General features: G+C 44.1%; 1 protein-coding gene across 2 annotated transcripts; it reads right to left on the bottom strand.

Moving 5' to 3' along the window:
• Positions 1-723: 723 nt before the first annotated feature.
• LOC108785592 (peptidyl-prolyl cis-trans isomerase F, mitochondrial-like) lies at positions 724-22,873 on the bottom strand. 2 transcript variants are annotated; one of them, XM_018554685.1, is made up of 5 exons: positions 22,621-22,873; positions 6,264-6,294; positions 5,580-5,668; positions 2,711-2,883; positions 724-972 (listed from the first exon to the last, which is right to left on the bottom strand). In XM_018554685.1, the coding sequence occupies exons 1-5, from the start codon at positions 22,687-22,689 to the stop codon at positions 822-824; spliced, it is 513 nt and encodes a 170-aa protein (XP_018410187.1). In that variant the 5' UTR covers positions 22,690-22,873; the 3' UTR covers positions 724-821. The 2 variants fall into 2 exon arrangements, with proteins under 2 accessions (XP_018410187.1, XP_018410188.1); XM_018554686.1 differs by lacking the exon at positions 6,264-6,294.
• Positions 22,874-23,918: the final 1,045 nt, after the last annotated feature.

Below are 23,918 nucleotides of genomic sequence, written 5' to 3'. Positions count from 1 at the left end.
GGCACATCAATGCCTGTGTTCCGCTTTGGTTCAGTCAGAAAGAATGCACGCAATATGCAGACACTGATGTACCACATGTTCTGGTGCAGGCGATCGCACTGCCGCCAGAGGCCAGGGCTGCGATGCCATTGACTTCAATGCCCTGCCACATTCCCTCCCATCCCAGTGAGCCAGCAGGGATGCGATCCAGTGCGTTCCGTCACCGAATACACTGGGGCTTACGTTCCCGTAGCCAGTTCTCTATCCACGTACACACCACCTCATCTATGCCCATAGCCCTCAGCTTGTGAAGTAAGTGCTTGTGTGTGCACTTGTGTGTGAACTAGCCCTTACTTCAGCAATCAAAGAACTTTCAAGCCCTCATGGTAAATGATTGCAAAATGAAGACAGGAATCTGACCTTGCCATAGGTGAGACCGCTCTGCTTTTTTATTAATAAGGAATAAAATTGCATTTCCTTCATATATTATTTTTATTCATAAACATGATACAAACATTAAATTGACATAAGAATCCTGAGCTTGCTTTCCTAGAAGTAAACAGTTGACTTGCAAAGTGTACGTCAGCAGAAGGTAGGAAAACATGAAATGTAGTTGTGACCGATACACAAGCCATTAGTCGGAATCCACCGACTTCAACTATAGGGCATAATGGACTATTTCATTATAGAAGGCACAGGCAAGCCGCTGAAATCTGGTCACACACCGTGTCAATAAATAAAGATTACATGCATGTCGTCACTGAATCCAGCTTTTCTGTGTTGATTATATTGATGTTATATGTAAAGGTCATATTGTGTAGTGCTTCGGCTGTGTGTGGTGGTCAAGCAGAAGGTGTGTCCTCTAGGACTCCACAGTCAGTAATCACAATCTTCTTGCTGGTCTTCCCGCTGTTGGAGCCATAGCTTTCCATCTTCTTTACCACTTCCATCCCTTCCACTACATGACCAAAGACCACGTGTTTCCCATTCAGCCTTTGAGTACATAATAGCAACAGAGAAGAACAAAATATATGAGAATACTGTAGGTTGAATGTGTTGGTGGCATTAATTTAAAGCAGAACTCTAGTTTGTCAACCCAGGAGAATGATGGCATCTAGTGGCAGAAAGCTATTACTTAAGGTGACTGCTCTGGATTGAAGCAAACGCTGCTTTTTTAAATTGTTAATAAAGCACACCTTTAGAATTTTAAATAAAAAAACTGAAGAAGTTCCGCTTTGAAGATTATTAAGAAGAACACATTAAACATTCTGTATGAGCTTCACATGGCCTGGAGTGGTGTTAAATACACTGCTGGGCGGCAGGGCCGGTGCAAGGATTTTTGCCTACACAGGCAAAGGTGCATTTTTGCACCCCTCCAGCACCCTCAGGAAGTCTTATGGTAGCGCTAGCCTTGCAAAGACATCCCATAAAGTAGCACTCATGGAGATCTGTGATATCCATGTTACAGGCCAAACGAATTATCTCAGAAGAATTTAGAAAAAAGGAAGACAATCAGTTACTAGTGCTGTGTATGCGAAGCCACTAGCAATTACACCCCAAATAGTTTACTGTGGAGCAGTCTTTCATGAAATGCAGCCCTGAAGCTCGGCTTCAGAGGTTTCAGGGCTGTATTTCCTGAATTTACTCATGAAGAGCACCAAAGAAGAACATTCCAAATATGTAGTTACTTTTTTTTTTTTCTTATTTGCTTTCTCATGAACATTTGTGGGTAAACTCATCTGGTGGACATATATGTGTGGTGGTGAGGATGGGGTAGGGGGTGAGTTGGCTTTCTGGGGTTGGAAGGAGACATACTGTATATCCCTCAAACAGTGTGTATCCATCTCTTCTATGTCTGCACATTAACCATATTGCTCATTGCCTCTAGCAAAACTTTCTGGTTTTATATTTTAGAAGTAATAATCACATAACATCAAGGGGCCAATGCCTAAGAACTGATACTTGGATAAATAAGGCCCAAATAAAGAACCTTATCATCCATGCTTTTCTAAAGAGCACATCTCAGAGATACAAAATGCATGGTTAGATCATGTTATTATGTCTTGTACATAAAACCTTGCCTCGTCTCTGTATTCTTAAAGCCCACTTCTGGGATAATGTTTTAAAAGTGGAAGTCTATTTAACGTACATATCTAGCCAAAACCTGTAAAAATTCTGTTTGGGTAGAAAATGTTATGGTGAAAACTGGTGCAAAATGGAATGGTGAAAACTGGTGGTGAAAACCCCTGGGTTTTTACTACTGCTTCTGTCCTGTTGGGGAGCCATCCCCTCAATCCCTGTGCTTTATCCCCTCACTCCCTGTGCTTGAGGAGACTCTGACACCAACTTCAAAGACTGCAGTTCCCAAAAATCCCATGAAAAAATGCCTAATTGCAGTTTTTTTCCTTTCGATTAAATTATTTTTTTTGACCTGCAATGTGTCTTTGAACTTCTTTGAAGTATCTTTTGACTCAGAAAATTTTACTACTCCCAGAGGAGTCAGTTCGCTAGCACAGCCCCTCCCTCCTTACACATCGTAGTCCTTTCCTCTTCTGGAAGTGTCCATTTACTGTCTGTGCTGGCCAAGAGGTTGAAACCTTTTACCATTCTATCAAGAACTAAAAACGTTTTGGCTAAAGATATACGTTAACACCTCATTCCTTCATTGAAAATCGCTCCTCTTATCTCATCACCATCTCTCATCATCTCTCAATGCTATCCGTTATCTTACCAATCCGCCTTGATAGTTGAGATAAAGAACTGAGAGGCGTTGCTGTTTGGCCCCGCATTGGCCATAGAGAGGACACCAGGGATACTGTGCTTCAGAGCGAAGTTTTCATCTTCAAACTTACCACCGTATATTGATTTACCTCCGGTACCATTGTGGTTGGTGAAGTCACCACCCTGGAATTAATTTGGAAAGTGGAAAAGCGGTGAGAATAGTACGTATATAAAGTGGTGGTGAGCTAATGGATTTGCTTGTAGATCAAATCCCAAATCATTTTTCATTCACTTAAATATATTAGCACAGGAGAATCACCAAATCACAAAGGTTTGGTTCGCCCAAATATTTTCATGCAGATCCATCTGATGTGCATAGAATCACACCAGTCTGCTTGAGCATATTTAAGTGAATTGAAAAAGTTTGTGATTTACCTTATTTTCAAATTGATTTGCTCATCCCTAATAAAGATCCAAGTGCCCAAGGAAAAGAGAAAGCATGTGAAAAGATTTACAGGGTTATTCACAAAAGGGTGAAGAGTTTGGAGAAGGCCGGAGAAGTGAACAACCAGCTATTTTGGCCTAGATTGTTCACTTCTCCTTCCTTCTCCAAACCCTTCACCCTTTTGTGAAAAACCCTCCTTAGTAGTGTGATAAAAGGTAAAAAAGTAAAAGATTTCTAGGAAGAATGTAGGGGATACTTTTCTGGTTGCAATTGGCTAATCCCAGCCATTGTGATGAAAGTAATAGATAACTTTGATAATACAATCCTGGCTTCTTTGTTGATATATCATGACAGCTTAAAGTTTTCACCATGTACAAATTGTACATGGTTAAGGAAGAGATTGACAGGTAGAAATAAATTGTGTTATAGTGGAACTGAACTCAAAAAGTGGAAATTTGCTTAGTTATAGAGAACATTTCTAAATGTTGAAGAAGAGCTCTGGGGCTAACTGCTCGTTTTTGCCTAGGGTAAAAAAAAAAGTTATAATCACCGGAACTTTGAAACCAGCCAGCAGCGCTCCCTCCAACCTGTCTCCTCCTCTACTGCAGCGTTGGCATGTCCCTCAGCATCCTCACGTCTTATACACTGTATTGGACGTAATGACTCAAGGATTCCCAGCGGAGGGGGAGAGAGACTTCACGGGCCAGTCTAACAGCCGGCCAAAAGGATTGGGTGAGTATAAGTTTTGACTTTTAACTTTGACCCTGGGCAAAAATGAGTAGTTAAGCCTTGCAGTGCGGGGGTTGCCCCACTTAAAGGGTTAATAACATTTCTGCCTGGAATTTTCTTCTTTAATTGTGCCTAAGCAGTAAAAAAAAAAAAATACTTTTTTACCTGGAATTCCTCCTTAACCACTTCAGCTCTCATGCCTCGTACCCTTATGGAGCAGACTAATTTTTTTATATTTCCTCTATGGGCCTGTTTATTCGGTGATAACGCTGTTACAAAGTAATGCATACAGTTATGGGTTTTTTTTTGGGGGGGGGGGGGGATTAGGCTTTCTATAAAGCATCACATAACTGGTATATGCAAATAAAAAAAAGCATTTTATTTTGAAATTTGTGCACTTTTTATGAGACACTGAAAATATAAACAAAATGAATGAAAGAAAAATCATAAAACTATTAGCTACGGGGAGAAAAGTAGGAATGAGTTAACTGGGGGTTATTAGCATTTATATAGGGGTAAATAAGGAGTTAAATTGGAATACATTGGAGGGAATTTATTAAAACTGGAGGAGACAAGATCTGGAGCAGCTGTGCATGGCAACCAATCAGCTTCTATCTTTCATTTTCAAATCTTTTTTTTTCAGAAATAACGTTTTTATTGAATTTTTTACATAAAACACGTAATTTGTATACATTAACAAAAACAAGAACGTACATACAGCACATAAACCACGGTCTCATAACTTAAATAACCTGTCCGGCCTTGCAGCATATTAGGCGTTTGTGGAATAGGCACCTATGAAATCCCTGAGCAAGGTGCATTGTAAAGATCACTTTCGTGTTTAAGCAATGATCAGCACCCCGCTGTTGGGGGTAGGCCAGTACCGAAGGCAGGCAACCAAATGAACAGAGATGACCAAGGCGGTATACAAGCGACAATTACTACAGACAGACTGAAGAAAGTGAGAGTAGAGCAAAGGAGATGGGGTAGGGGCACAGAGGAACATGAAATCATTTTCAAATCTTAACTGAACAAACTGAAGAGAGAAGCTGATTGGTTGCCATGCACAGCTGTTCTAGATTTTGTCTGCTGCAGTTTTGATAAATTCCCCTCTAAGTGTTTAAAATAATAAATTCTTACGCCTAAGGTTTCTTTAGCCAATGTTATATGCACATAAAAGATCACACTTTTGATCTACACATGAATGAAATAGTAAATACAATGAAACAATACATTTGTTACATAGTATTTACTCAATGACACTTATCTGTAAGCATCATTTTACACAGGATCGCCTGCATTTTGACAACCCCTCCTTCTATGTAATGCAAATAAAATCCCTGCTGTCATTTTGACAGCCGGTAATAGTGTCAGGGAAAGCGATGGCATAGAGAGAAGAGCAGGATTTAAGAGGTGCGTCCTAGAAATGTTGTTTTCTAGGACAGCAGACTGGCTATTGAAAACCCACCCACTCGGCATAGGAGCGGACCTGAGAGAAATAGTTGCCGTTCAGTTCTGTTCCTCTGCTCAGTGGGTGGGTGCAATAGGCAGCCTGCTTTTGGCTTTTGCAATTTGAAGTAGACGGGAGGTGCCATGGGGTGGTGAGTGATCGAGCTGCGCCCTAGGCGGCTGCCTAGTTAGCCTCGTGACAGCACCAGCCCTGGTTGGATGTTAAAGTATTCACAAAAACTAAATATGGACTGACCTGGCACATAAAGCTTGGGATGATACGGTGGAAAGTGCATCCTTTGTAGCCATAGCCGACCTCCCCTGTACACAGCTTCAGAAAGTTCTCTACAGAAGTGAAAAATGATAGTGTAATTGAAAATCAATGAAGCAAATGACATAGGTGACACATAATAGCTGAGAAATATAAGGACACAGTAAACACAAGGTTACTTTAGAGGTTAGTCCACCCAAAGCTCATGTCTTAGTCTTGTAGGGACACTGTGAGGTCACTTATTAGCTTTATATACATCACTTGTGGACTCCCAAAGCAAGATTCCCCTAGGGACACTGTTTTCTCCGTAATGAGCATAGCGGGTGGATATAGTTGGGAACCTATGTGCAGAAATCTGCAAAAGTGGGTTGATGATCCAAACCATCATCATCCATACAAAACTGAAAATGAGCCCTGAGTAGACTAACCCTTTATTAATACAAAAGATACTTACAGTTTGGATAAGAGTTAGTTCTGAGATGTTAAGTGTAAATTGAAAAGAATGGTATTGGCATGCTCTTTATTTACACCACACTGTATATGATCCATGGTGGTAGATAGTTAGAACATTTAACATTGCTTGAATCCTGCGGCCACCTAGACTGATTGCGTTAGTCACACACAAAGAGAAATGTATTCATATCACCGTGACCTGAATAAGTGCCCTACCTGCAGTCTTGGGCACTACATCAAACCGGAGCTAAGAAAGGACAGGAGCAGAGGTCAGCCAGGTACACTTCATTGCTCACATAAAGATCTACACGTAGAATATTGCCGCCCGCTACTGACGATGCTTCCCATCTCAGCACGGTAAAAACCACAGTGTTAAAGTGCTTCCTTTCTGGTATATAGCATATCATCAGGCCCTAAGGTAATGTATAGTGTCTTCATGTGTCATTTATTTAGTATGTTTAAAAAAAATACGGCTTAAAAATATATTTTATATTTTTAGTTAGGTAAATATAAAATTTTGCATAAAACTGTTTCATGTTCATCATATGCAAACAAGAGGTGGAGCTCTAGAATTCCGTTGCCTTTTTTATTTTTACCACGCTAACTATGTACAGACCTCAATGATGGAAATTCTTACTATACACAGCTGATCATTCATAGGGTTCCTCAGGGGAGGGACATAGCCCTCTCCATCTCTGTACATAGGGCCTTGTTTAGAATTTCAGTGGAACAGAGAGAGAAGGTAAACAACCAGTGCTGGACTCTCAGGGAGCATCTTGTAGCAAATGAATGCACAATAATAATTATATACACTATATTGCCAAAAGTATTGGGACGCCTGTCTTTACACGCTTTCACTAACAGGTGACCGTGGAATATTTAGTAGCAAGGAAATTTCATGGATGCACTTATTGCTCAGGTGGAATCCTTGAATTCACTGAGCTCCTGAGAGCGACCCATTCTTTCACAAATGTTTGTAGAAGCGTCTGCATGCCGAGGCGTGTGTGTGCTTTTAAAGTGCATCTAAGGCCAAAACATTGTTTTCGTTTTGGATAGAGGGGATTACATGCCCTGTCAGGTTTCTAAGGTTTCTATTTCTGTCTGTGCCCCCGTTAGGGAGATTCACCCTCTCTATTTGTCCTGGTGACCATTATCACTGAAAGTGAAAGAAAATCCCAAGTTCTGGGTCCTCACTAGAACAGATGGGAAATCTTCTAATGGGGACACTAGTTTTGGTGACCCTGTGGACCACCAGGGATTTCCCTCACTTTGAAAGAATTTCCTCTCATTTCCTGTTTTGGCTATCAGACAGAAAGTGAAGGCAAATATTCCCTTATGAGACACTGATAACCGAAAAAAGCTTTGGCTTCAGATCTTTGAGCATGTAAACTTAAAAAATACACTAATTCATGTAAAAATTATTATAATGAACTTGACCCGGCCTAAAAAGAGCCTAAGGTAACCGTATTTTTTATTATTACAGGTATTTATATAGCGCCGACATTTTACACAGCACTTTACATAGTGCACATTCACATCAGTCCCTACCCTCAAGGAGCTTACAATCTAAGGTCCCCATCTCACATACAGGGCCGATTTAGACAGGAGCCAATTGACCTTCCAGCATGTCTCTGGAGTTTAGGAGGAAATCAGAGTACCCGGAAAAAACGCACGCAAGCACAGGGAGAACATGCAAACTCCTTGCAGATGGTGTCCTGACTGGGATTTGAACTGTGGACCCCCAGTGCTGCAAGGCAGAAGTGCTAAGTGCTTAAAGAAACTCTGTCGTTGAAAAAAATAATAAAGTGCAGACATCTTTAGATGGCTACACAGTCAAAACTCTAGCACTTGATGACAGTGCTACAACTGGTCCTCTCCTTCCTGCGTTTTGCACATTTGTACTGATTATTGAGGCTGCCTATCATTGTGAATGGGAGAGTAGCAAGCTCTGACAATATCTGGAAGTGTCCGAGCTTAACCTGTTAGAACAGAGCAAATATGTGCTTGCACTTTACATCTGCAGCCATTTTGGGGGGTTTTTTCCAGTGAAAGTGGGAAAGTTAGGTGTAGGTAGCCTATGGTATCGTTGTAAGTCTTGTATTTGTTCCCTGTGTGCTTGTGAAGGCCCTTTGAGGTCCTAGGCCCAGGCTGATCGCAGGACCTCTACTGCCCAATGCAGTTCTGGCATTTGACATTCGAATGACGCGTGCAGTGGCTTATTTCCCAACTGGAAAGCAATTAAATCCTGACTTAGAGAGAGACAAGGTCCTGTGTACAGCTTAGGTCTAGGATCCAAGGGCCTCCAGGAGGACACGGGGATTGATCTGAAAACTATGGCCCCATTCACTCAGGGACTTAAGCTGCTTTCCGGGATGCCTGTGACAAGAACCAACAGATTCCTGCAGCAGAAATCCCAAGTGTCCACGTTCACATGCAGCTGTTGTACCATTGAAGTTAATGTCTGGATTACGGCGGCCGCATCTGCCAGTTGCAGTCTGTATGTAACCGGAACATTATACGATGCATCTGGGGATAATCATCTATGCCAAACTGCTTGTCTTTGCAGTTATGGTCGAGTTATAAATCTGGGAATGTGACTCGGAGACAGGGTACCACTCAGTTATCTTCATGCTCTCTTAAGATGCCTCCCTCTCTGTGCAAGTTCACCTTGATCTAAGTATTCTCCGGCTCATTGCTATTCTTGCTTTTCTTGTAAGCAAAATCATCCCTGATGGTAGCAGCTCAAAGGATTGCTGCAAATCTTAGGAAGTTATGGTTTAGTAGTAGGACAAGAAGGTAAATGAAAGTATCTGCTATGTTCTGATTAATTTGATTTGAGAAGAGAAATATAAGGACAATGAAGAAAGAACTGCAATCTGAACAGTTGACATTAATGCTGATGATGGTCACTCCGTCCATTAGCAGGTAAGAACAGGCAAGCTGCTCTAGTGTCCCTAGTAATATTACTAAGAAAAATCCGACTCTTAACCATAATTTTGTAGACAGGGTGATAAGGAGACATCATCAGAGGTGGGGGTGCTGTTTAGAAGATGAGATGCACCAACATGAAACAGAAATGATTTGGAGGTGAAGCTTTATCTTTAATGGGCAGCTCTGCAAGATTGGTAAAGGCATTGTGCAGGAATCTCTGACCTAGCGGTTTTTCTCAACATTGCCAGATGGCATATCAATTTCTGTGTAGTAGGCAAAATCTAAGCCACAGCCATTATTTATAGAGCCTTTGCTCTCACAGAGCATTCCCTGGGTCATAACAATATTCTTTGGGAGAAGGAGAGCGAGCAACAATGGCAAGCCCTTCTTCTTCATCCTCAACTTCATAGATTTGGCTGCCAGTCCAAATTCCGAGTTAGATCGTCATCATCTTCCCCTGCTGGTGTTGCCTTTTCTGTCTAATCCTTTTCTGGCTAAGAATGTCCCATTGTCAACTGCACTGTTAATAAAGACGGAGGAATGATAGGTACAAAAAAAAATTGTAAGATTTTGAATGATAGATACAAAAAAAATTTGTTTAAAGATTGGTATCAAGGGTTGCCTCCTCATCCCTCTGACAATCCTCAGTCATCCATCACAGAATGTCACTGCAGGAAACATGCAGTAGACCAGCCTATCTCAACCAGGGTGTCGTGGCACCCTGGTGTGCCTTCTGGCTTCCTCAGGGGTGCCTCGACATTTTCACACAAAGTCATACCCCTGATGTGAAGAAGGCTCCTGATGTCAAAGGGGACCTGTGATGTTAAGGGAACTCTGTTGTGAATGGGAGAATCCCACTTTTTTTTGTGTTTTTGCTTGGGGGTCCCCCATCCATATTACACCCTTACCATTCCGTCATCTCTGACTCTGCATCCAGGCATGCTACAAAATGCATAATTCTTGATGTTGTATATTGTTGAGGACATCATTTTCCATTACATCAAACCTGGGCATTTTTACAGCTCATGGGCTCTATCCGGCCCTTTGTCTCTGTCCAGTCCGTAGTCCAGACAAAAAACGAATGCCGACCTGTGCCTGTTCATGGCTGGCTGACAGTGGATATGCCAGCCTCCAAGGCTGGTGCATTCACTGCAAGCCATATCCCAGTACAGGTCAGCAATTGGTCCGTGTCGGGACCATGTTCCTCTTCTGTCATTGGTTGCTAGGACTGCTGGCATCCTAGCAACCAATGATGTCAGGGGTCCTCCTCCTCTGCAGTCATTGGTTGTGAGGACCACTGGGCGGTCCTAGCAACCAATGGCATCAGGGGTCCTCATCCCCTGCAGTCATTGGTTGCTAGGACCCATGGGTGGTCCTAGCAACCAATGACATCAGGGGTCATCCTCCTCTGCAGCCATTGGTTGTGAGGACCGTGGGCGGTCCTAGCAACCAATGACATCAGGGCCCTCCTCCTTTGCAGTCCATGGTTGCTATTCTAACAACCAGTGGCAAATGTTTTCCATCCCCAGCTCCTCCTCTGTCCTCCTCCTACAGCTCCATCTCCTGGCTCCCGCCTGTGGCCAGTAAAGAAAATGATGTGGGGACAATAATGCTTCAATTAGGGCCTGTTCAAACCTATACCGTGCTGTGCAATCAAAGCATAGTACTGCACAACACACCTACTGTGTGTAAGGCCCCGTTCACACCAGGTCATACGTGGACAACTGTAGAATGCACTTGCATTGTCACTACTAGGTAATGGCACTCAAAACGCAGCCAAGCAAACATGTTTTTTCCCTGTGCATTCACGCATGTGAGAACACATAAAAAAAGCAGAACGCATGTTGTCAAATTTGCGATATTTTTTATTTTCTGCGGTTGGCGACATGCATTCTGTATGTGCAATGGGGTGCCAAACGCTGTAAACAAAGTCCTGCAAACGAGCGGGAACATATACGTTCCTGCTACGCCCTGGTGTGAATGGGGCCTTACAGAGCTGCAGGTTCACCGTGTTGTGTGCACTACTTTTTTTATAAATGCATCGCAATGCACGGTATTGGTGCGGTCGATCGCATTTCGGGTGCCAATGCAAGATGGTGTGTCAATGCAACGCACCTGCTACACTCTAATGTATGGTTGGTGCATTACGCTGTAGCGCGTGTTAATTGCTTCGGCCCTCCACAACAGTGCCAATTTTTTCCAATTGGCCCCTCGAGAAAATGAATGGCATACCCCTGCATTACACCATGCCAAAGTAAACGCTGGTTGATGCAATGGGCTGGGAATCCTTCCTCAATAAATTACCTAATAGTATAATTATTTTTTTGTCAGGGATGGGAGGTTACCAATGGCAACTCCTATATTTCATTTCCCTTTAATCAATCAGTTCCATGCGTCCTTCATGCATATTATTGGGAAGAGCATGTAGGGCACCTTCAGTTTCAGCGTGCTGCATATATACTAAATTACTAATGAATTGTGACTTTCTATGCTCGAGTCACATTGCTAGAAATGGTGTAGCCGTCCTATATTTTGCGCCCACGCACTGTGATGACATCATCAGCCATCTTCCCTGGGGGGGTGACAGGCACTGCAGCAGCGTGCCCGGCCCAACCGATGCAGAAAAATAGGGAGAGCAGCTGAGGCTCCGCAGATATACATTTCATTCGGAGGTTCCAGACCGCTGACACAGATCTTGTTAAGCATTCTAATACTGGATGTGCTGTAAAATGTACCCAGCTGTATGCAGGAAATACCGTTTAACCCCCCGACTGCCGCCTCATTAATCCGGCATCAGTAATGAGTTCCTGACAGGCATGCCAACAGTGGAGGGAGTTTAAAGCGGCTCCGGCGAGGCTGGTTGAGGATTAATCAGATTTGGGAAGTAATTCCTTTGTCCCTCTTTATAATCAGTTGGCATCTGTTCCTATATTGTGACCTATCGCCACCCCATAATGATCTTCAGTATGTAGTCCCGCAAAAAAAAATAGTTTTCTTTCGGATCCATTTGGATTTTTTGTTCTTTTCGTTTTAGTGACCCTGAAATTTGATTTGCTTCGTTATGCGGATTTCGAATCCATCCAAATTTTCGACCATGCCTGTTTGCAACCTCCAACAGTCAAAAAAAACCCCATCTGATTGGCCAGAGAACATGACCGATTTAGTTCAGTTTTGAACGAAATTCAGACAGATCAGAATTTTCCGTTAAAGGACCGTTTGGATTTGTTCGCATTCAGAAATTCGGATGCATCTGAATTTAATTAAATTCATACGAATATCCATATGGAATGGGGATGTTCAGATACCAGTGCAGATACTTGGCATTTTCATGAGAACTACCAGGACTTGGACAAGTATCAGTACTTGTATCTGTGAGGACTTGGACAAGTATCAGTACTTGTATCTGTGAGGACTTGGACAAGTATCAGTACCCTGTATCTGTGAGGACTTGGACAAGTATCAGTACTTGTATCTGTGAGGACTTGGACTAGTATCAGTACTTGTATCTGTGAGGACTTGGACTAGTATCAGTACTTGTATCTGTGAGGACTTGGACTAGTATCAGTACTTGTATCTGTGAGGACTTGGACTAGTATCAGTACTTGTATCTGTGAGGACTTGGACTAGTATCAGTACTTGTATCTTTGAGGACTTGGACTAGTATCAGTACTTGTATCTGTGAGGACTTGGACAGGTATCAGTACTTGTACTTGCAAAAATTGTATTGGTGCATCTCTTATATATATTTGTAAATACAAAATCCTACATTATAACGGAGATGTACAAATCCCAGGAGCTCTGTGTGCTCCTTACAAATGACAGCTGCCGCCTAACTTTTGAATTTTTCTCTAGTCTAGTCTTGGAGCTGGAAAAGTATCTGTACTTGTGTTTGTACCAAGTACGGTATTTGGTCCCTAATTTGGAAAGAAACAAAAATGTACGTCTATTCCGTATACCTCCTCATGTATCACTGGCCCCTCCCTTTTAGATTGTAAGCCCTCAGGGGAGGGCCCTCCTTACCATCCTGTCTGGAATTGTATTGTGATTGTAATGTCTTCCTTATATTGTAAAGCGCTGCGCAAACTGTTGGCGCTAATTAAATCCTGTATAATAGTAATAATATATCTCTGCCGTATCCCCCTGGTGCCCCAGCTACTTATACTGTATATGTGGATATTAAAATATATCCTGACTCCGATTTGTAAAAAATGGATGGAAGGTGTGTGCGGATCATTTATAGTAATCCATCCACAGGCATCGCGTTTGTTCTGAGCATTCTAAGTGGCTGAAAAGGGAAAGATGATTTGATTGCTCCGGGTTATTGGTATTTACACCATTTGATTCAAGCCGGAGTTTAATGTGGTTTTATTTTGCCTCCCTGGATTCCTCCTATCTCTACTCATCAATGAGCTTTTTAAATGAAACTTTTCTGTTTTTTATTACATATCTTATTTTAGACCCAGTGACATCATCGCTGGGTCTTTTGCTTCTCTACGCAAGGCGTAGAGTTGCTCTATATAGTGTCCTGAAAAAATCACAGCACTTAGCCTCAGTACTCCTCTCGAGAGCCCTCATCCCTGATATAAGCAGTGGGCCGACTCTTGGGAGGAGTTATGCAAATATCAAAATGCCTTGATTAGTGGGTGTCAGTCGGGATGTTCCATTTTCATTAAGAGTGCCCACATGTGATGCTGAGCTTCTGTGATTGAAAGACCTGAACTCCAATGAATGAAAGGGGTGGGCTAGGGGCAATCAGGCTGGGGAGGAAAGGGCTAGATCAGGGGTGGGCAACTAGAGCTGTTGTGGAATTACAACTCCCATGAGGCTTTGCAAGACTGACAGTTAAAGGCGTGACTCCAGAGGCATGTTGGGATTTGTAGTTAAAGCACAGCCAGAGGGCCAGAGTTGCCCACTCCTCGGCTAGATGATACTGGACATCCTCCAGCCAGGAAATGAGGCGGGCTCTATCTGACTTGGCGTAGCTTCCAATGAGAAGCTCCCGGTGTGCAGTGAGATCAGAGTAAAGCCTAAAGGGAAGGCCGGAGATCAGCATTGCAATGGGCGATAGCAACCAACCAGATGAAATGATCATATTCAAGGGCAGGTTAGAAAATGAGACATGGAATCTGGTTGCTATAATACATTTACTTTTTTTTTTTTTTTTAAAGGAACCAACCATGTCTAAAAATGCCTAAAATATCTGTATTGCCTATAGTAGCCAAGCCAGCATCTTCCTGTTATCCTGTGCTAGTGTCCCGAATAACAATAGGACCTATGGAGCGAGTGCAGGGGGAGTCTGGCTTTCCAGAAGGATCATTGAGTAGAAGAATGACCCATTGGGTTGTTTTATGGCTTTGTAGAGTTGGTGAGGTGCAATACCAGGGCTGAGTCTGAAGATGGCGATATAAGCAAGGACACATTGGGTGCATGTGATGTAATATAACATGAGATATAATGTATATCTTCGTGGAGCTGAAGCTGCAGCGGCCGGGAGAAGATAGAGGGATGGCAGAGAGCAACTGCCGGCTCTGGATGTGACACTACTGCCGCGGAGATCGTTCGCTTCTGTTCTCTCATCTCGGCCGCTGTGTAGCTGCAGCAGATAAGAAAGAATGAACAGAAGCGAGCGATCACCGCGGCGGTAGTGTCCCATCCCTGGTCACGCCGACAGCGCACTCCATCTCTAACATTCCACTCACCCCCCCCCGGCAATTTTCACTCGCCAATTGCGAGAGGGCGAGTGGAAATTTTGAGGCCTGCAGTATATAATATAGAATGTGATACATTGTATACAATGGCACATAGTAGTAAGTGTTGTAAAAGAGATTGCCCTGGGGACTACAGTGATAGGCACCGAATGATGAGCCAGATATGACCTTCAGGAGTCTGCCACTGATAGAGAGGGAGGTTAATTGGTTGCTGACTGTACATATGTTCCATAGTTTCATACAAGGCATATGGCTCTTAAAGTGTGTCTACACCCAAGAACAACAATGCAATATATTGGAGCGTCCCAGTCCACAGATATGGTGGCTGCATTCTTTTTCCTTTTGTCAGGCTTTTTTCCCCTTCATTTTCACCTGCTGATCCTGCCAGTGACTCACTTCCTGTCCCAGGGTGACAACATCTACTCCTACGGTATGTATGGAGAAGCATGTTTTTTTTTGTTTTTTTTTATCGAAGCCCGTGGATGTGCGTCTAAACAAACTTCCCCCTGTGAACAAAAAAAGTGAACCGTGAAATCACAGCACACAAAAATGTGCACAAGGGTGCAAGGTCCTTCAATAAAGAAGGGACCCATTTCCCGACCCCCCGGGGCGCAAGGCTCCTGACAGGGGTTGAGATACTTTGGTCCACCAACCCGAAGGCCGATGGACCATTTCCTTTGGGGACCTGCCGAAACAGGTCCCCCATAGTACTTGGCAAGTGGGCTCTCCCGAAGAGAGACCCACCTCCTGGGTGGGAGGAGACAGAGAACCCCGTAGAGGGCACAGAATCTCCTCCCAGCGTCAGGAATAGGCCCCGAAGGAACCTGCACCTTCAGCAATCTGTGGGTAAAATTTCAATCAAAAAGTCAATCGTGCATCGTGCATAGAGTGCAATAAATAATACTAAAGTGCCAGTGCACCACGCTGACAGGCCTTAGGGGCCGGAGTGCAAAAATATTGCCCCGGACTAGCCATAAGGCCTGTCCAAGAGGCGATGTGCAGAAAATGCAAGGTGGTGTGTGACCAAGTGCACAGTGAGTCAATGTGGGGTCCCACACCCAAGTGACTCCATGCGCACCCCTGGGACGCCACCCCCAGGGGGCACAACACCACGGGCTTCTGCCGCCCCCGAACCCTCGAGCCAGACCAAGCTTCGCATCTGTTCAGTCAGAAAGCCATGTACTGAGCGGTTCCCCTCTCACAGGAAGCCGCCCCACACGCTCTTTCACTCCAGCGAGTACTAAGTAACCATCCCCCGCAAGGACGGTTCTTTTCCCCACCGAAAACTGATAAGAACAGATACTACACTTGATCTTAGCCAAAAGGCCGAGAAGCATGTATGGATCTGTTGCATGAAATCCATTGAGCTGACAACTTTTTGTGTTGCATGCTGACTGTTATTGGTTACAGAACACCATCTACCTTTGTTAATGAGATCGGGAAAGAGGGAGGTGCTCTGTAGTCCACGGAGTGAACTGGTAACAGTCAGCAGGGACCACAAAAAGTTATCAGCTCAATGGATTTCTTGCAGGATCAACAGACTTTTTTTTTGCATTTCAAATTTAAAGTCGTATTAAACTCTCAATCTTTTTTTTCAATAATTAATCCAGTTTAGAGTTTTTCTTTACATTTTTGCTCAAGCTCTTACAGTCATCATGTTCCTGAACAGCTCCAACTCTCTCAGCTCGGCTTCCCTGAACTTCCTGTCCAGTACAAGATCACAAAAGACAGAGCAGTCTCTAGTAGCCGTCCATCTATTAGCTTAGACAACAGATAAGGAAGGAATGAGGGGAGGGAAGCAGGGAGCACTGGAATGGATTGTTTTGCTGTGTCTGTAGAGATACAGACAGCTTACTAGCACACGCAAGGGTGGCTCCATAGGACCCTGCAAGGGGAAGGGGCCACCCTAAGGCTAGGTTCACACCTAGGCAACTCCCGACCGCGCGGCAATCCGCGTGGTATTGTGCACGATTGCTGCGAGGTCAGGAGTCGCCTAGGTGTGAACCAATCGCGTTGTGGGTGCCATTATTTTTTTATGTATTTTCATTTTTGAAAGTTTAAAGTTTTTTAAAGGTACATGTACCTTTTTTTAGCGCTTGCCGCGTGGATGTCATCCCCATTGAAATCAATGTGGCCGTGCGGCAATCGCTGTGTGCACTAGCACACGATCGTGCGGCCCTGGGTGTGCGCCCCGGGTGTCGTGCGGTGCAGTGTAGGTATGAACTCAGGGGACCGGCTCATTCTACAGGAAACGAAAACAGGAAAAATGATCAAGAAGCAGCATCCATTGTAAGTGGTTTCATCAGCAATTGAAATAACTTAATAACATTTTGACTTTATTATCACTTTAACCACCTCCCGTCCGCCGAACGTCAAAAGACGGCCGGACGGGAGTCTCCTGGATGCGGGTGGGCGTCTTTAGACGTCCTTTGTGCCTGTGGCGTGCACGAGTGGGAAACTGCCAGGATTTTAAATGGCCAGCGATGGCCGTTTACATACAAGTGGTCCGGCGTCTGTACAGTCAGGGTGTCCCCCCCTCCCCATTACCTCTCCTCGCCGTCGCTGCCGTCCCGCGATCCCGGCCGTCCATCCATCCAGGGCGATGTGACTCTGTGCACTGAGAACGGAGGGAGCTCAGTACACGATCTCCCTCCGCTCTCCTCCCTGGTCTCTGAATGCAGGAAGTGATGTATATTACATCACTTCCGCATTCCTCTGTCACTCTCCGGTACAGTAACTGGAGAGAAGCTGATGAAGCAGATATGTGCTTCATCAGCTTCTCTGGGGGTCCCTAGGTGACATTAGGGGTCTTAGAGACCCCTGATGTCTCCATAAAGGGGACCTTTCACTGTATATTGTTATCACATAGGGAACTTCTTAGCCCCCCTATCTGATAAGAATAAAGTTAAGTGTAAAAAAAAAAGTAAGAAAAAAAAGTAAATAAAAAACAAATTGCTCACAAAATAAATGAAATTTACACACTTAAAAAAAAAACCCACAAAAATGTTTTAAAGTCCCCCATCCCCACATAGATGCGCAAAAATGTGTTAGGTGCGCCTACACGCAAAAACGACGATTGCTCCAATTATGCCGCACATGTTACATATCGCAGCGAACGTCGCAGTGAGAGCAATAATTTTAGGGTCATCAATCACTGATAATACTAAACTGATGAGCAGTAAAATCTTTTAAAACGTCGCCTATGGCCAATTTTGTCTTTGGATTTTTTTTTTCGATTTCGCAGGTGGGCACAATTTTAAGGCTCGACATGTTTGGTGTCTATTTACCCAACGTGACCCCAACTTTTATATTTTACCAAAAAACTGGGTAATAATAAATGTTTCCTAACATAATAAAGGTAAAACCGTTTTTGTTTTTTTAAAATATTCGGTACTTTCTTTGTTATATAGTAAAAAATAAAACCACCAGCGGTGATTAAATACCACCAAAAGAAAGCTCTATCTGTCCCCAAAAAATGGTATAAAATTCATTTCAGTACAGCGTTGTATGACGGAATAAATGTCAGTCAAAGTACCGCAGCGCTGTCCGATGACCCATCTACGGGCGGACCCCAACCTCCCCCTTCAATGGGTAGACCGCATTACTTACCTGGGAGTCACCATCACAGCAGATGTGGGTGATTATTATAAACTACCCTTCCCTTACTCTCGACCACTAAACGCAGGCTCGAAGCATGGATGCACCTACCACTGACTCTCATTGGTCGCACCAATCTCATCAAAATGAAGGTGCTCCCTGTTTTGTTGTACTTATTACGCAATACCCCTACGTGTATCCCTAATGCCTTCTTTAGACAGATGCATGGAATCTTCTCCTCCTTTGTATGGAACTCCAGGACTCCGTGGGTGAGGCTTAGCCTTCTACAGGAGCCATGGACCCAGGGGGGTCTAGCCCTACCTAACCTTAAGAAGTATTACCAGGCGGGGCAGATGGTGGTGGCTCACCGTTGGCTGACTGCGGAGGAGGGGGATGCTGCGGTTGTAATGGCAGCAGCGTTGCTGGGGTCCTACGCCGCACTATCGGGATTAGTCTATAGGGGGGTGGGGGCACCCTACCCCCTGACGTCCCCTATGAAAACGACACTTAGCGCCTGGACTGATGTATGTAGGTCCCTTTACCCTGGCAATATAAACATGTCACCGCACGCCCCTCTGTGGAATAACCCAACATTGAGACATTTTATGTCTATCCCTGACTTTCACATTTGGCCGGAAAAGGGAATTAGGACATTGCGGGACCTGACTTTGGCTGGTTCACTTGCCTCCTTTGCAGAATTACAGGAGAAGTATGGTCTTCCTAATCGCTACCTGTTCCGATACTTCCAGCTGCGTCATGCCTTCCAGACGCAGATGGGGGGACAGCACTGCTCCCTCACGGTTACGCCCCTTGAGTCCGCGCTCAGGCGCGTAGGTCTCCGGAAACCATTGTCAACTGTGTACCAGGCCCTATCGGGCATGGCAGGGGTTCATAGACTCCCCTGCAAGGCGAAATGGGTATTGGACGAGCCGGATCTCTCCGATGATGCCTGGTAGGAGGTATGGGATTACCCCTTCTCCCACTTGGTGTCGGTTCAGCGCTGAATACTGAAAAATGGCTTGGACAGGAAGGGGGTGTAACACCCCGGTCAGCAAGTGGTTAATGTTATATTTACCAGACCAAAAAGGAGCAAATAGGAGAAATTCATTGCTGGGGTTTTCATGCACTTTAATTTATACTGAGTGTTCTTGTTCTCAAGCATGCTAATTATGTGATCAGTACCAGTACCCTCCGCTGATCATAATGATATATATATAGTGCAGAGACGTATGACTATAACCCCCATGGTTCTATATACTGGGCAGGAGGCAGTACCTAGGCTAAGGCAAGATGAAACAAAAAGGGGATAAGCAATCTGTCCCCGGAAGCTTACACTTTATTAGCAAAGTGTAACCGATACAAGAGGTGAAGGCATCATAACAGCCCCATCGTGTCATCTCTTTGATCCTTGTAGAGAAGGTATTTCCATTATTTCCAGGATTAAAGGGGCCTCTGGGGCTTCCCCGATGAAGGTTAGCTGAGCTGACCGGATAAAATCTATTTTTTTCCTTGTATCAGAGGCATTAATGCTGTGGGCATTTTCTGCATTGCAGATTTGGGGCTGAGCTTGTGAGGCTTTGACTTTATACCAGGTCCTCCTGCTATTAATCAATGCCCCAGTCAGAGGAGCTATTAATAGGCGCCTCGGGGTGTTCAGCAATGTGTTATCTCAGCTCCAGCGCAATTTCTACGGCTTCTCGCCATATGTCTGTTTTCTTTAGATCAGAAGTTATTTTTCGGATGGCTCCCCTTCTAATCCTCCGTCATGTTGTTTCATGTTAGGCGTGTGTATGTGTGATGTGTAATGTAATACTGATTGTGCCATGTAGCATGTAGTAGCGTAGGGCTATTGAATAGTACTATTCGCCTGTAGCAAGCTGACCATGGGTCAAACCAGGACATTGGCATTCAACATTCTACTACATTGCAGTGTACAGAAAAAGAGTGTAATGGTAATGAAAGGATTACTTGGGTTCAGCGCAATTGTTTGGGTGCAGGCAGTGGCGTCACAAGGGGGGTGCGGCCTGCACCCGGGTGACACCATTGCAGGAGTGACACCAAACTGACTGACAGTCATTTTGGTGTCACCCCCTCTAAAAAGTCGGGCACTCGGTCATGCACTGAGAGTGTCAGGAGAGAGGAGGGGACCCGGCGGCATACCTCATCCCACCGGGTGACTGTTTTCTCTCTGCCGGCATCCATCACCAAGATGGCCGCCGGCAGGCGTCACACCGCGCACGCGTGATGATGACACAACGGGGTGTCACCCGGTCTGGAGACTGGGTGACACCCGGCCTCGGAATGCCCCTGGGTGCAGGTATTTCTTGGCAAAGGACTGCTAGCTATGGCCACATACACCAGATGTTTAACATTCCTCTTTCCCCAGTATCACCTACTCACCTTCCCTTACTCCCCTGCTGCTCCGTTCAGACACTGGGTGCAAATAGAGGAGGCCCCCCTATTTGCTTCATATTGCATCTTAAAGGCTAAGTTTACCTTTCAGACCATGTCTCAAGTTACACCCACATTTAGGGTGGAACATGAATCATGGTCATATCTTACAGCAGGGCAATCCAAAAGTTGGCCTTTCACCACATCTGGAGGGTCGAAGTTTGCCTACCCCTGTCTTATAGTATCTTCATTGTTATTGCCAACTCCATACCTGACCAAATTTTCATTACCACCTTTTGTCTTCTCCGTGGTATTTCTGTTTACAGTACCAACATTTTTATCTCCCCCAAAGTCTAACTAGCTGCCTATTATGCAGCATTAAAGAGACATTAGAGTACATTTTCTTCCCTGCAGCGCTGGTTCCGGTCTCTGATCCAGTGCTGACTGCTGTCTTCTGTGTCCCACGGAGTCTGTGCAGATGCACGCTGCCGGCTGCCTGCATTGACTTACCCTGTGTGGGGTGTGAGCACTAAAGGGTGTGGCCACTGAGGGGTGTGGTCACTGAGGGGCGCTGTAAAGCTTTCTCGCACAGGGCGCCTAAAGGCCTAAGGCCGGCCCTGCTGTGTCCCTCCTCTTCTCACGGCCGAAGATCTCTACTGCGCATGCGCCCGCCCCATCAACCTTTGCAGCCGCCCGAGAATGTTCAGAACTTCGGACAGGAGCGCCCGGTGAAGACGCAGGTAAGTTTTAACCTGTTTGCTAACTTTTTTTTGTATGTGTTTGCATATATCTACTGCCTGCTATCAGTAGATATATGCAAAAAAAAACCCAGAGGGTTTATTTGTACATTAATGTATAGCTGTTGTATAATTAGACATGGTGGGCCATCTGTACAGAAATGCATTTCTTCTTCTGTCCCACTTACCCATTTCCTATCAATTCTGATTCACGTTCTTGTGTATAACTCTCTACAGTCCATCTTATTGTTTGTTACAATATGTAATGTTATATTTTGTGATTTCCCCTAAAATGTAAAGCCCCTAAGGGTTAGAGCTGTGCTAGTAAATAGTGAAAGTGATCAATAAATATATACAGATGTAGGATGTGGAGGCATTTGACAAAGTGGTGTGGCTCACTAGTCCATCTTATGAATACATTTGTACATATCATATACTTGTGAACCTGGAACAAATCTCAAATGGGCCACCGGCTATCTTCTCATAAGTCTGTTTCCCCTCAATAACATCAGGCTTAACGTCTTCATGTAAAAAAAAAAAATCAACACATAATTTGTGATATTCACACTTGTTATCGGAATGAATACATTTCCATAATAAACATTTTAGAGGCTGATAAGAGATAACATAATTAAAGGAAGGAAGTGGATGAAAGAATAAGTCTACATTGTTCAGGCACCGAGCTGGTAAATTAGGCACGTATCAGTTTTTTTCTTGGAACCCACAATCTCATGAGCCCAATAACAAGTCCTCCCCCTTCAATACATGGTGCTTTTAGACATTAGATGACATTTTTGGGAAATCAGGTACCAATCTTGTGTCTATGGGGTAGCCTCAGATGGTCCCACATGACTGTTCTGAAGGAGATAAGCTGATCAAACAGGTTAGAAAACCTTCTGATTGGGATTTCCTTCCCTTGGGATAAGCTTGTGTCGGGACAGTCTGCCGGGAGTGAAGCTGTGCCTCCATAGCCTGAACAGGAATGCGATGAAATGCTATGAAACCCTAGCAGTCCGCTTTTAGGTCCAAAGCTGGCACAGAAGGCATCAAGAGACAGTTGGACAGTCCAACCGTTCTATGATGTCTATGGCCAATTTTATGACCTAGATATTTTAAATTGAGCACTCCAAAATTCAACAGTATGATGGTCACTACTAATATTTAAGAAGCACAATAAACAGTGGACATCACTTGTACATCAGACTGTACCTCCATCACTATGCGGCCAAGGGGAATCCCGTCAGCGGTTATGTCAAAGAATACCCTTTTGTTTTCCATGATGAAGCCGGTCACGTTGAAGAAGCCTCTAAGATTCTGTACAGGGAGCTTGGTGTCCACTGCCTTATATACTTAGCTTACCAGTGGTGTGTCAGTCACACACAATAACAGATAATACCTCCCTCCCCTTCCCCGTAACAATGAACCCAAGAATATTTGATACTAGCTTAGGATATTTCCTTACTAATCCGGTCAGATATATTGTGGGTAGCACCAAATGCTATGTGATTAGGGAGGGGGGAGCAGAGAAGACAAAGCTATTTTGGTAACGTCATAACCATCTGATGACTAAACTTGTATTGTTCTGGCGCATGCCACCCGAAGTGTCCACCTTGTACAGGGACATTCCCGGATCTGAACCAAATCCATTGTCACTATCGTAACCTTTGCTGACCCTCTGTTGGGGCTTTTTGCTTTTTTTTTAAAAATGTACTGGCTGCACTGGAAATCTGCTTTGTCCCCACAGCCATAGAAAATATCGCTATAAACTTCTTTTGCATGTGACTTAATACTAGGTGAAGTTTTTGGCTATGCAGAAGATGATGAGTATTCAGATAACTGCCAAGGTATTTGACTGCCTCCTATATATAAATCGGGTGTCCCTCTGGGGTTCGAATAGAAGGACGACGTTCTTTATAAAGGGAAACTATATTATTTGTGTCGATTTTATTAACTTTTTGGAAATTTATGCTTTAAATGTCATGTAAAACAAATTTTGTTTCACAAATAAACATTTAGGACCCATTTATACCTATGCACATGTGTTGTAACTGCTTCTGTCATAGAAGCTGTGACAGAAGCTACAATCTGTCGAGTGCTCCATAAGGCGCGCCGGAATTCCCTGCGTCCTATGGTCCGGTGCGTCTTATGGACCGCAAAATACGGTACATAGGAAAAATTGAATTTCTACTTGAAATGTAAGTTCGTGCACTAAAAATAAGGTTTTTGTACTTGCTGTAAAACCTTTTTCTTGGAATGAGTGGAGTGATGGATGGCGCAGTGGTATAGTGGTTAGCACTTCTGCAGCACTGGGGGGACCCCAGTTCTAATCTCGGTCAGGACACTATCTGTATGGAGTTTGCATGTTCTCCCTGTGCTTGCTTGGGTTTCCTCTGGGTACTCCAGTTTCCTCCCACACTCCAAAGACATGCTGGAAGGTTCATTGGCTCCTATCTAAATTAGCCCTGTATATATACATGAGATAGGGACACTAGATTTTAAGCACCTTG

This window comes from Nanorana parkeri, unplaced genomic scaffold, assembly GCF_000935625.1.
Source record: "Nanorana parkeri isolate BGI_ZX_2015 unplaced genomic scaffold, ASM93562v1 scaffold169, whole genome shotgun sequence".
Classification (NCBI taxonomy): domain Eukaryota; kingdom Metazoa; phylum Chordata; class Amphibia; order Anura; family Dicroglossidae; genus Nanorana; species Nanorana parkeri.
Note: the sequence above shows the minus strand (reverse complement) of the source record. Positions and strands in the feature narration are given on the sequence as shown.

Bases quoted from the DNA above. Each gene is read 5' to 3' on its own strand.
- LOC108785592 (XM_018554685.1), bottom strand. From the start codon at position 22,689: ATGGAAAACAAAAGGGTATTCTTTGACATAACCGCTGACGGGATTCCC. The intron at 6,295-22,620 runs GTACAGTCTGAT...GTCCTTTCTTAG, and splicing joins TTGGCCGCATAGTGATGGAG to CTCCGGTTTGATGTAGTGCC. The intron at 2,884-5,579 runs GTCAGTCCATAT...AATTAATTCCAG, and splicing joins TCCCAAGCTTTATGTGCCAG to GGTGGTGACTTCACCAACCA.